The sequence below is a fragment of the Mus caroli genome, chromosome 2 (genome assembly GCF_900094665.2).
Source record: "Mus caroli chromosome 2, CAROLI_EIJ_v1.1, whole genome shotgun sequence".
NCBI lineage: Eukaryota > Metazoa > Chordata > Mammalia > Rodentia > Muridae > Mus > Mus caroli.
In genome coordinates, this window is record NC_034571.1 from 80,751,232 (window position 1) to 80,764,885 (window position 13,654).

At 36.8% G+C, this 13,654-nt stretch overlaps 1 protein-coding gene across 1 annotated transcript; it reads right to left on the reverse strand.

Moving 5' to 3' along the window:
- Positions 1–5,810: 5,810 nt before the first annotated feature.
- On the reverse strand, positions 5,811–6,767 carry LOC110306423 (olfactory receptor 8J3-like). The gene has a single exon (XM_021178548.1). It carries the CDS (start codon positions 6,765–6,767, stop codon positions 5,811–5,813), a length of 957 nt encoding a protein of 318 aa, XP_021034207.1.
- Between the last annotated feature and the right edge of the window lie 6,887 nt (positions 6,768–13,654).

Sequence of the window (13,654 nt, forward strand, 5' to 3'; positions counted from 1 at the left end):
CTCAGGAAGTAAAAGTGATTGTGCCCATATGTAAAAGAACTGTAGCAGATCAAGCCAGGTATTAAAAAAAAACAATTTCTAAAATTATAAGATATAAAATATTAATTTAATATTTGCCATTTTATGCATGTCTATTGAAAAATTCTATTAATCATGCAAAAACACTGACAGTCAAAAATATTCAATAACATACTTTTAAAAAAGAAAGAAAATATGCAATCTCCTTTCGTTTTAGCTCCAAACTTTGTCTCTGTAACTCCTTTCATGGGTATTTTGTTTCCTATTCTAAGGAGGAATGAAGTATCGACCCATTAGTCTCCTCTCGATTTTCTTGTGTTTTGCAAATTGTATCTTGGGTATTCTATGTTTCTGGGCTAGTATCCACTTATCAGTGAGTACATATCTAATGCCTTTTTTTTGTGATCGGGTTACCTCACTAAGGATGATATCCTCCAGATACATCTTTTTGCCCAAGAATTTCATAAATCCATTGTTTTTAATAGCTGAGTAGTACTCCATTGTGTAAATGTACCACATTTTCTGTATCCATTCTTCTGTTGAGGGACATTTGGGTTCTTTCCAGCTTCTGGCTATTATAAATAAGGCTGCTATGAACATAGTAGAGCATGCATTCTTATTACCAGTTGGAACTTCTTCTGAGTATATGCCCAGGAGAGGTACCAGTAACCCCAGAGCTTGTATCCCTAGCTGCATATGTAGCAGAAGATGGACTAGTCGGCCATCAGTGTGAAGAGAGGCCCCTTGGTATTGCAAACTTTATATGCCCCAATACAGGGGAACGCCAGGGCCAATAATTGGGAGTGGGTGGGTAGGGGAGCAGGGCGGATGGAGGGTATAGGGAACTTTCGGGTTCACATTTGAAATGTATATAAAGAAAATATCTAATAAATAAATAAATAAATAAATAAATAAATAAACAAATAAAAGTAAGAACTGTCATTGGCTAGGTGGTAAAGCAGTAAAGAAAATCATTTGTTATAGATCTGAATTTGTGTTTCCAGAACCCACATACTCTGCTCACAATTGTCTGTAATTCCTGCTCCATGAGATCCAAGACCCTCTTATAGCGTCTATAAACAATTAAACATGTATGAACAGCAAAAAGGGTCACTGTTCAGGTTATGTAAGGAATGGAGATTATGTCCCAATAGCAAACATTCTATTCAGTTTCATCAGTATAATTCTCTGCTTGAAATACTATAAATATGTAGTAGTATCAGGAAAATCAAGAATGGTAAATGGTAAATTTTTGGTACACTCACTATCTTTGTTTTAGTATTTACATATAAATTTTAACTTTTTTTAACCTGTCTGTGAATAATAGTCATAGCTTTTGATTAAGATGGACAAAAATTTGTAGATAGGAATTTGGAGGTGAAGGGTTTTACAATAAATCTCTCAATAACCTACCTAGTTAATCTGGTTGGGCTCCAGTGGTATGTTTGTTTGTGTGTGTGTGTTAGCCCTGCTGGGAGAAAGTATCCAAGGATGTAGAGTTATTAAGGGAGGCTCCTTCTTCCCTGAGAAGTTGAGGAGGTAATGGGGCAGGAATTTGTAAGGGTAGTATAGAGAGGAGAGGATGGGGACTTCTATGTGAATATAAAGTCAAGAAAAATTATTGAAAAAATAATGTCTATATTGTTATGTACAACTATTGATGTTCAGAACACACACACATACACACACACCACACACATGCACACACACACACACACACACAGGGAGAGAGAGAGAGAGAGAGAGAGAGAGAGAGAGAGAGAGAGAGAGAGAGAGAATACAGGTGTGTATGGTACAGAACTCAATACACATATTTATAGAGTAGAATGCAATAGATGAACTTGTCTCTGAAGAATGGAAGCTGTGTACTTCAAAATTTTTTACCTCCATGCTTCCATGTGACATAGTATAGTAGGTATTAAATACAAGAAGATTGATTAAACAGAGCAAAAGACTAGAAGGAAACAATAGAATAAAAGTCCAGAAAATTCACTGCAAAGCAATGGATAAAAGCCTGTTTTGAAANGCTGAAGAAGTTGGGCTCTTATGACTACACATAGCAGCAGTTGATTTGACCCAGGAAATTGAATGGCACATGCTACTGGTATTTTCTTCTTTTTCTAATTTTATTATGCTCAAGATTCCTGACTATTGAGAAGTGCTGCTCACATTAAAGGCAGAGGTTGTTCCCTCAGTTGTTTTCCTACATGTTAGTCATATATGGTAAAGCCTTCACAAGCACACCCATAACATTATTTTACTAATGACCTCAGAAATTCTTAATTTACTCAAGTTGGCAATTAAGGCTACCTATAAAAACGTTTGGGAAAGTGGGGATTTGTGGGGAGAGGGGAACCTGATCTGGTATTAGGTGAGGGAAAAGGACTGAAGCCTTGAGGGCCAGCAGAAAGAATGGAAATAGTCAACCCCAGGAGATAGGAGGTTGGGGGTACGGGGTTCTGGAATGCACCAGAGATCAGGGATGTGAGAGACTCTCAGGACTCAAAGGGAGGGACCTTAGATGAAATGCCCTACATTAGGGAGAGGGAACTTATAGAGCCTAACACCAGCAGGAAGACAGGGCATCAAATGAGGGAGAGGGAGGCCGTCCCACAGTCACAACTCTGACCCATAATTGTTCCTGTCTGAAAGAATTGCCGGGAAGGAAATGAAGAAGAGCCTAAGGAAAAGTAGGTCCAACGCCAAAGTGGGATTCAGCTCAAGGGGATTGTTCCAAGACCTGACACTATTTCCCCCCCCCCTTTTTTTTTTTTTTTGTTTTTCTGAGACAGGGTTTCTCTGTATAGCCCTGACTGTCCTGAAACTCACTTTGTAGACCAGGCTGGCCTTGAACTCAGAAATCTGCCTGCCTCTGCCTCCCGAGTGCTGGGATTAAAGGTGTGTGCCACCACACCCAAGACCTGACACTATTAATGAGAATATGAAGAACTCACAAAAACTGACCTAGCATGAGTGCTCTCTGGAAGACACAACAAGCAGCTGTAAGAAAGATGCAGATATTTGTACCCAACCAATGGACAGAAACAGCTGACCCTGTTATTGAATTAGGGAAGGCTGAAAGAAGCTGAGAAGGGCAATCCTGTAGGAGGACAGGCAGTCTCAATTAATCTGGACCCCCTAGATCTCTCAAACACTGGACCACCAAACAGGCAGCATACATCAGCTGATATGAGGCTCACAACACACATACAGTAGAGGACTTCCCGGTCTGTGTTCCTTCAGTGATGATGCACCTAACCAGAAAGAGACTGGAGGCCCCAGGGAGTTTAGAGGTCAGGTGGGGTGGGGGTTGGGGACATCTATGGGGAGACAGGGGGTGGGGAGAAGATGTGGGATGTGAAACAATGGACGAGATGGGGTGATAAAATATGGAATGTAAAAATATAAATTATTTAATTTAAAAACAGAATAGAAAAAAAAGAAAAAGAAAGAATAATAAAAAAAGAAGTGTTCATCAAAATGTTATTTTGAATGAAAAATAAAGCCTGTCTGTGTGATTATACATATTCTAAGATAAAGAAGTTCTTATGGTTGATTTTGTTTTGACCAATAATAATCACAAAAGAAAAGGAATGAAAATGTGTATGTACCAAGATATATTACAGTAAATATAAAATTGACATCATTATTTGAAATCTATAAGTGAATAGTACCTAATGCTAAAAGAAGGTCCTGGGAGTTAAGAAATGTAAGCAAATAGATAATACTGTTGATTTTCCAAAAGAAATACACAGTTCACATACCAAAGGATATAAAGAAAAGCAATACCTAAAATGGCTTAACCTACTACAGATAATGACCCTCTGATCTAGAAATCCTCGTTTTTGTGGGCGCTATTTAACCTTTCTTAACTTCAGATCAACTAATGTGATAACACACTGATCTATAAGGTCTGTTTTTTCATTCATGATCCTCCTCTGAAGTCATTTTATTTGCTTCTGAGGCATCCCTGAACTCACATTCTCACTTCACTTTCAATCTAACTTCCCTCTATGCTTGTACAATGTACATGTATGTGATTAGCTATCAATTTTCTGACAAGTTTTGTCATCAATACCTTTGTGAATACATGAGATATTCTGAATTTGGTCAGACGGCTTTTTTTTTTAGGGAAATTTTACTCCAATTCACTATTTCAAAATATATACAACTATGATTTATCTTAAGACACAATTCAAAAATAAATCTACACAACATTATTAGTTTTAAGAAAAAAAAAAAAGATTGTCGCATTGGTTTTTGGATAAAAATCTAAACTGTTTTGGATGTATGTGTAAAGGGAGAGGGTTAGCCACTAGAAAATCCCAGATATCAGGGGAGCAAAATATTCCCAGGATCCAACAGAGATGGCACCAACCTAAGTACTCAACAAAGAAGACAGAAAACCTGTAGAGACCATATCCAGTAGATAGGCATTACTACTGGTTCAGGGATGGGAACACCCACCCATCTTAAAAATTTTAAACCAGAATTATCCCTTTCTAAAGGAAATGCAAGGACAAGGAGTAGAGCAGAGACTGAAGGAAAGGCCATCCAGAGACTGCCCCATCTAAGGATCCCTCCCATCTGCACATACCAAATACCAACACTACTGTTGATGCCAAGACGAGCTTGCTGACAAGAACCTGAAACGGCTGTCTCCTGAGAGGCTCTGCCAGTGCCTGACAAATACAGATGCAGGTGCTTGCAGCTAATCATCAGATTGAACATGGGGACCCCAATGGAATAGTTAGAATGACTGAAGGAGCAGAAAATGATTGAAAGCCCACAGGAAGAACAGCAATATCAACTAACTGAATCACTCAGAGCTCCCAGTGAGTAAACCACCAACCAAGAAATACACATGGAGGGACCCATGGGTCCGGCTACATATGTAGGATTGCTTTATCTAGCAATGGGATAGGAGGCCCTTGGTCCTGTGGAGGCTTGGTGCCCCAGGTTAGAGGGATGCTAGAGTGGTGAGGCAGGAATGGATGTATGGGTATTGGAGCAGCATCAAATAGGCAGGAGGGAGGGGTAATGATAAGGGGATTTTGCAAAGGGGAAACCAGAAAGGGGGACATTTGAAACATAAACAGATAAAATAACCAATATGAAAATAAACAAACAAAAAACCCAAAAGCAATGCACATGATTCTTTCATGAGATTGATTTCATTTGGCTTTTCACATATCCAATTCCTGGGTGTGCTGAACTCTTATTTCAATATTTATCTCTTTCTGAAAAATAATAATTTTTGTTACATACTATATAATTAATATAAGAAATACATACTGAAATAATAAGAGTTAGATGAATGAATAATATTTTGCAAAAAACTGAAGGATTTAACTATCTCTAATAGTTGTTCAGGACCTGTCTGTTGCTAGAATGTCTGATTATTGATATTCCTAAGAAATGATTCTTGAAAACCTCTAGTCGATGCTGAAGCATTCAGTTGTTTGTCAATTATGATATTTTCATATTAAGATTGAACTCAGGATTTTGTGCTTGTGATGCAATTACTGTACCATAATCCATAACTTAAGCCTCCTGGTTTTCCTTGCAGTAAATTGTATTCTGTCTTAAAAATAAAATTTTTAACTTGTCAATTACTTATTATTTTTCTCCTTTCGGTAAATAAATGTGGGATAAAACAACAACAAAAATAACAATAAATCCAATTTCTTATGAAGTTTTAGGTCCTGACATTTACCAACAATATCTTTAAAGAACAGTGCCATTTTTTAAAAAAAGAGGGAAAGGAAATCTTTAAATAAAAAAAATTATGGTTAAAAATTCATATAAGATTGAATTTTTTTGCATGGATTTTTTAGGAATTCTTTCAATGCACACTTTACATCCTTGTTTCTGAAGCTATAGATGACAGGGTTCAACATTGGTATTATTTGGGTGTAGAACACAGAAGCAATCTTGTCAGTGTCTAAGGAGTGATTAGTCCGTGGTTGTAGATACATGAAGAGAAGTGTGCCATAGAACACAGTGACAGCCATCATGTGAGAAGCACAAGTAGAGAAGGCTTTCTTCCTTCCTTCTGATGAACGGATCCTCAAAATTGCAAGTATTATGTTGAAATAGGATATAAGTACAATAATCATAGAGAAAAACAAGTTTGTTGCTGAGAAAAAAAATACAACAGTTTCTGGAAGGTGAGTGTCAGAGCAGGACAGAGCTAACAGAGGGACATTATCACAGTAAAAGTGGTTGATTACATTGGAAGAGCAATAAGAAACAGAGAACACACAAGGTGTCACAACAATGGCTGTGACAAAGCTAAAGAAGTAAGTGAGAAACACCAGCAGAAGGCAGACCGGTCGAGACACCACCACCATGTAGAGCAGTGGGTTGCAGATGGCCACATAGCGGTCATAGGCCATCACAGCGAGCATGAAGATCTCTGATACCATGAAAACCAGGAATCCTCCCAGCTGCGTGGCACATTCATAGTATAAGGTGGTTTTCTTACTGACTAAGAAGTTGACCAGCATTTTAGGAGCAATGACAGTGGAGTTGCCAAAGTTGATGACTGCCAGGTGTCTGAGGAAGAAGTACATGGGAGTTTGCAGCCTTGAGTCCACGGTGGTCAGGGTAATGATGCCGAGGTTCCCTGTTACTGTCAGAAGGTAGATGACCAAGAAGAGAAAGAAAAGTGGAACCTGCAGTTCTGGACGGTCAGATACCCCCATGAGTATGAACTCCGTGACATGAGTGAGATTCCCTGTTGCCATTATATGTTCATCTTTTAATGTGGAAAATAAAAATATTATCAAATCACCATTTCTATCTGTCTTACATAATAGAGTGCTAAATGTCTCATTCTAAGTCATGTTATTTAGAATGACAAATCTAAAACATGTTCAATCATGCTTACTTTTTTTCCTTATCTGTGCATAAATATGAGAAACATCAGAGAGTAGTATGGCTTTTAGAAGTTTGTTGAATTGTCTCAATAAATCCTAGGTTAATAATGATTTAAAAGCTTTAAATACATATAGCAAGTAGATTATCATTTTGTACATCAAAACGAAAGAAAAACAATATATTGCTAAATAACTGAAAAATAGTAGAAAATAACATAATACATAAAAGTAATACATATATACAGTATGTAAATGTTCTTCAATGTAATACAAATTATTATATATGGACTGAATTTCATACTGCACCCTATAAACTATATGACATGTCATTAAGATTGAGTATTTTTAAAAGTAGGCTATGTGATATCAAATAAAATCAATGTAATAAACATTAATGTAGATCTTTGTGATTGCTTGAAAATAAATGGTCTAAAATTTTACAATTGGAATACATGAGTAATAGTTTCTTTCCCTCATATTTTGTCTCACAGCACTTTGCTTCCATAGACATGATTGTTTTCTTGGAAAGTCAGCTTCAGTTGTTTAACATGATATAAGTTACATTAATGGTACTATTTCCTCTCCAGTTGTTACATGAAAAAAATATCAAGTAGATTTGCTTTGACATACAGTGCTTTCTATCAATGGAATCTTACATTAACAACAAGAATCAATTATGTCATTAACAATTATTGTTTTGGCTGAAATTTGAGCAATTATTTTAGAAAGCTAGAGTTTCCTGTATATATTTAATATATTTAATTATTAAATCAATGATGTACTAAAACATAATTAACAGGGCCAATGACATTATTATTTTGGTAAGCAATATTACTGAAATAGCCATTTTTAGAACTACTAAAGTGTTTTCTTTGTCCTCATCAGAATCTTGTTTGAATTATCACTGGATGTAGTATTTTAACTTTGCCAATTTTCTTAAATTAGCTTTCAGGTAGAAATATGTAATTGGTGAGCCATAAGAAACTATCAACACTTGAACAATTGTAATCTCCATAATTTTACTATCTTCATTTTACTTTTAAAACTCTCAGAATTTGACTTAGAAATGACATTATAAACATTTCTTAATTATCTTCTGAGATTTCAATATGTAATTCTACCAGTTCTCAAAGACTAAATAGTCCTTTCCACTGTATGTGTTCCAGGAATCTAACTCGGTGTCTTTTGGATGAAATGCTGCTACTTTACCAGAGTGCTCATTCCTGAACATTAGAGATCTGCCTTCAGGAATTTTTTTGTATGTTTCTTAATTTTGAATTGTGAACAAAACCATTAACTCTTAAGTAGCAGGAAATATTTCAGCCACCCAATAGATAACAATTCAAAAACTGAGAGAGAGAGAGAGAGAGAGAGAGAGAGAGAGAGAGAGAGAGAGAGAGAGAGAGAGAGAGAGAGAGAGAGAGAGAGAGAGAGAGAGAGACAGGAACTCACCTTTTACTGTTAATAATCTTGTAAGCAATTTTTGGAAACACAGAATTATGTATGTCAGAGACTCTTCAGATATCTCTTCTGTTCTACCACTTCTATGACAGACGAAAAACCTCTCTGTACTCTATGGAAAATTTCACTTTACTCACAATCTCTTCCTCTGAATTAGCAACCCAGGCCAATTTTTTCAGTAGATAGACTGGATATAAGTAATTAATATCTCTGTCCCAGATCCAGCATTTTTAGATCAAAAGCCTGAGTTCCTAGGAAAAGAATTTAAATGGTAATCAAAAGATTGAAGGTTTTGATAGACCTTTGGACTCTGAATTTAGACCAATAAATAAATGAAAACATCCTAAACTACCAGTAAGAACAATCTACTAGGCCCTACAACCAATATGATGTCCCTATGAAGGTAACTGTACAGTTTTAAATATTTTTGTCCCTAAAGACTAGCTCATTGAGATGTATTTACTTATTTGCTGCAGTCCCTACACATAAGAAATTATTTTTTAAAGAAAAAGCTTGATTCCAGAGGGACAGGAAGACAAATGGTAAGCTCATTAGCAGGTCCTGCTCCTCTTTTCACTAAGGTGAAACTTGAATGCTGCTATGGATTCACCTGGATGTTTATGTTAGCAAGTAGATGTAATGAGTACATCAACTTATTCATTATTTGTTTATTTTGTGGTATATCTCTGTACAACATACTAATTTGAAAGAGTTGGAAGTATGGAGACTCTTACTGGGAAGAAGAGCCACTTGTTAAAACCATAGCTATTTAATAATAATAGCCTAGCTATTTAATTTTAAATACAGGGATAGAATGACTATAAACCTACTATTCTGCTCAAGCAGCAAACAAAAGTATATGAGATATAAAAACTATTTGCTCTATAGTATGCATACTTGTGTCATGCAGCACAGATTTGTTTAATTCTTCTAAAATTTTGGAAATAAACAATTTTTAGTTTGGCAGAAAAAAAAATTTAATACTGAATTATTTATTTTTAAATACAATTTAACAAATCCTTCCCATCAAGTCATTCACACTTAATTTGCTTTTGGGTAGAGTTATTTTTATTATGTTTTCATTTCGTATTTTCTAATTGTAATTATATTTTAAGATTTCCTTTGTTTTTTTTTTCTGGCTTTTTACTTTTTAGTATATTACACTTTTATATATTGTGAACAATTTTAAATTTAAATAGCATCTTCTTCTGCTCCCCCATTACTTCCAGTCTCTTTCCCCTCGATATCCACCAAACTTTAACTTATTTATCAAAAACAAGCAAACTAAAAATCCAAAACATATAACAGCAAAACCAAGAAAAAAAATCACACCTTGAATGGAACAACAACAACTAAATCTAACAAACTGTTATTAAATAAAAGCACTTAACGAAATTGTGAAGTACATTGTATGTTGGTCAACTACTCACACAACCAAAAACATAATCTTTACATTTTTATTACTTTAATTTATATGTATACATGTATGTATGCATGTATGTATGTATTTGTGTACAGATATGTGCATCTAAGTACAGGTGTCTGCAGAGCCTAGAGAATGGCATTTGATCTTAATAAACTGGAATTATAAGTAGTTGTAAGCATCTGTCATGGGTACTCGAAACTGAACTTAGGTCCTAGACAAGAACATTATGCACTTTAATCACTAAAGTATCTCTCCAATGATCTCCCACACACAATTACTTTACAAATATTTTGTTTATCTAGCATTATTGTTTGTGTTTCTGTCTTTCTGTGTGTGTACAAATGTCAGAGCACAGCTTCCAGAAGTCAGTTCTTTCCTTCCACTTTTGTTGAGTCCTGGTCATTAAACTTATGTTGTCAATTTTACCAAGTTCATTTAAACACTAAGACATCTTACCTGTCGTTCACTCCAAATATTATAATGTCCAGGAATGAAAACCTATTACATTACTACTATAGCCTGTACTCTACTCAGTTTATGTTTTTCTTATATTAATTTCTTCATTTACATTTCAAATACTATTCCAAAAGTCCCCTATACCCTCCCCTCTCCCGCTCCCCACCCCCCCAGCCGCCCTGTTCCATAACCTACCCACTCTTGCTTCCTGGCCCAGGCACTCCACTGTACTGGGGCATATTATCTTCACAAGACCAAGGGCATCTTTTTTTATGCTATCCCAAAAGTCCCCCATACCCTCCTCCCCTCTTCCCTACCCACCCACTCCCACTTTTTGGCCCTGGCGTTCCCCTGTACTGGGGCATAAAAAGTGTGCCAGTCCAATGGGCCTATCTTTCCAGTGATGGCCGACTAGGGCATCTTTTGATACATATGCAGCTAGAGCCAAGAGCTCTGGGGTACTAGTTAGTTCATAATGTTGTTCCACCTATAGGGTTGCAGATCCCTTTAGCTCCTTGGATACTTTAGGTCGAGTTATTTGAGGGTCTCGAGAGGACCTTCTCCTAAGAACCAAATGGGGGAAGGGAGAGATGGACACCAAGTGTGAGAATGACATGGAAGCAGTCTGTGTAGCATCAAGGTATCAATGTATTCGGCAAGGTTCAAGGCTTAAATGCACAAGCAAAAGGGGAAGCACTTCTCAGCAGGAGGAATGGGGAAGCAGAAATGCACAAGCAAAGGATGAAGTACTTCTCAGCAGGAGGGATGGGGCAGCAGAAAATTTTCTTTTGGCAACTACATGGGGAAGCAGGAACTTGGTGGTATCAGGGTACATCTTGTGGTCAGGACATCTGGCACTGACTTAGGGCTGGAATATTCTGTGGTTGTTCTCGAAATGGTGTGTCAGTGGCCCGCTTTTGACCCCCTTTTCTTCTCAGGGGGAGAGGCCCGATTCAGAGATCAAGACAATAGAATTGTCTTAATAGCTCCCAACAGCATCTCCTCCCATTGATGGCCAACTAGGCCATCCTCTGTTTGTTTATGTTTTTTGTTTTGTTTTTTGTTTTTGTTGTTGTTCTTTTTTTCAACTTTGCAAGATCGTTTTAAATTTAATTTTTTCCAATTTTTATTAGATATTTTCTTCATTTTCATTTCAAATGCTATACCAAAAATTCCATATACCCTCCATCCGCCCTGCTCCCCTACCCACCCACTCCCACTTCTTGGCCCTGGCATTCCCCTGTACTGGGGCATATAAAGTTTGCAAGAACAATGGCCTCTCTTCCCAATGATGGCCGATTTTATAGGTGATTAACGTTTCTCTAATTTATTTTAAGTTTCTTCTTTTAACCAGTTTTTCATATGTTTAATGACATTTACAAATTATATTTTTTTTGTAATTTTTTTTTAAATTGGGTATTTATTTCATTTACATTTCCCAAGCTATCCCAAAAGTCCCCCACATGCTCCCCTACCCACTCCCCTAACCACCAACTCCCACTTCTTGGCCGTGGCGTTCCCCTGTACTGAGGCAGATAAAGTTTGCATGACCAATGGGCCTCTCCAGGACAAAGTATATTAAATTCAATGAAACAAATTTCATAGTGTTTCACCCAATTCTAGTTCATAGCTTATAAAAATTGTATAAATACATTGTATATAAAACATTTTGAAATGTCATGAATTAAACTATAATAAAATGCAAAATATCAAAATGATTAAAAAGCCTAAATTTAAACATCATCACACTGATATGATGTGGTATCATAAGTAATATTATTTATATTAGAAATAATTTATTGAGTTATATTCATTTCTGAGTGTCCCTGTAAATATGTATGTTAGTACATTTTATATTCCTCTCAAATTAATTTATATCTTTACACAGAATTTAATTCATGGCAATGAAATATGGTGAAATTGCAATAATTTAAACATATTATTCCTTTATGATTATTAATGACTAATAGTGTTATTTTACTTTTTCATGTTGAATTTTCTACTAAAAATAAATTGTACTATTTTCTTTTTTGTTTTTTTCTAATTCTTTTTATTATTATTATCTTTAATCTTTCTTTACAGTCCAATTCTTAGCTCCCTCCTGTTCTGCCCTCCAACAGCTCCTCATCCCATTCCTCTTCCCCCACCTCTAAGATAATGAGCCTCACAAACTCTTCCCAACACCCTGCCAGGTGTCCCCATTCCCTGGGGCCTCAAGACTCTTAAGCTTTAGGTGCCTCTTCTGTCATTGAGGCCAGACAAGGAAGTCCTCTCCTATATACGTGTCCAGGGCCTCAGACAAGTAAGTGTATCCTGACTAGTTGGTGGCTCAGTGTCTGAGAGATTTCAGGGGTTCAGGTTTGTTGAGACTACAGGTTTTCCTTTGGGGTCACCCTCCTCCTTAACTTTTTCAAGCCTTTGCCTAATTCAACCACAGGGGTCCCTGACTTCATTTCAAAGGTTAGGTGTAAGCATCTGCTTCTCTCTCAATCAGCTGCTTGTTGTGCCTCTTGGAGGGTAGCTATGCTAGGCTCCAGTTGGTAAGTACACCATAACATCAGTAACAGTGTCAGGCCTTGGAACCTCACCTTGAGATGGGTCCCAATTTGGGCCAGTCACTTGATCTCCTTTCCCTTAGTCTCTTCTCCATTTTTGTCCCTGCAGTTCTTTTACACAGGAACAAATTTTACTAGGTCAAATTTTTTGACTGTGAGATGTCATCCCCATCATTCCACTTGATGCCCTGGCTTTCTACTGGAGGTAGATTCTACACGTTTCTTCTCCCCATTGTTAGGAATTTTACCACCTTTGAGTCTTCAGATACTCTCACCTCCCAGATTTCTGGTACATTCTAGATAGTCTCCCCACCTCCCATCTCCGGAGGTTTCATATTTCCATTCATTCTGCTGCTCCTTGGGGCTTTTCTCATTGTCCCCCTTCAAACCTGATCATGTCATCTTATCCCCTGCCCCTCCCCCTCTCTACACCCAACCAGTTCCCTCCCTCTTTCTGTCCTCTCCTTTCTTCTCCCTCCCACATGTGATTGAAGCACCCTCACTTGGGCCTTTTGGCTTGTTAACCTTCTTGAGTTCTGTGGATTATATCCTGGGTATTCTCTACTTTCTTGGCTAATATCTAAGTTTCATCCATATCCTTGAAAAATTCACGATGCCCTCATTTATAATAGATGACTAGTATTCCATTGTATACATGAACCACATTTTCTGTATCCATTCTTTCATTGTGGGACCTCTCGATTGTTTCCAGCTTTTGGCTATCATAAATAAGCTGCTATGAACAATAGTAGAGCACATGTGCTTTTTTTTTTTTTAATTTTTATTTATTTATTTATTTATTTTTATTACATCTTTTCTTCAATTACATTTCCAATGCTATCCCAAAAGTCCCCCAT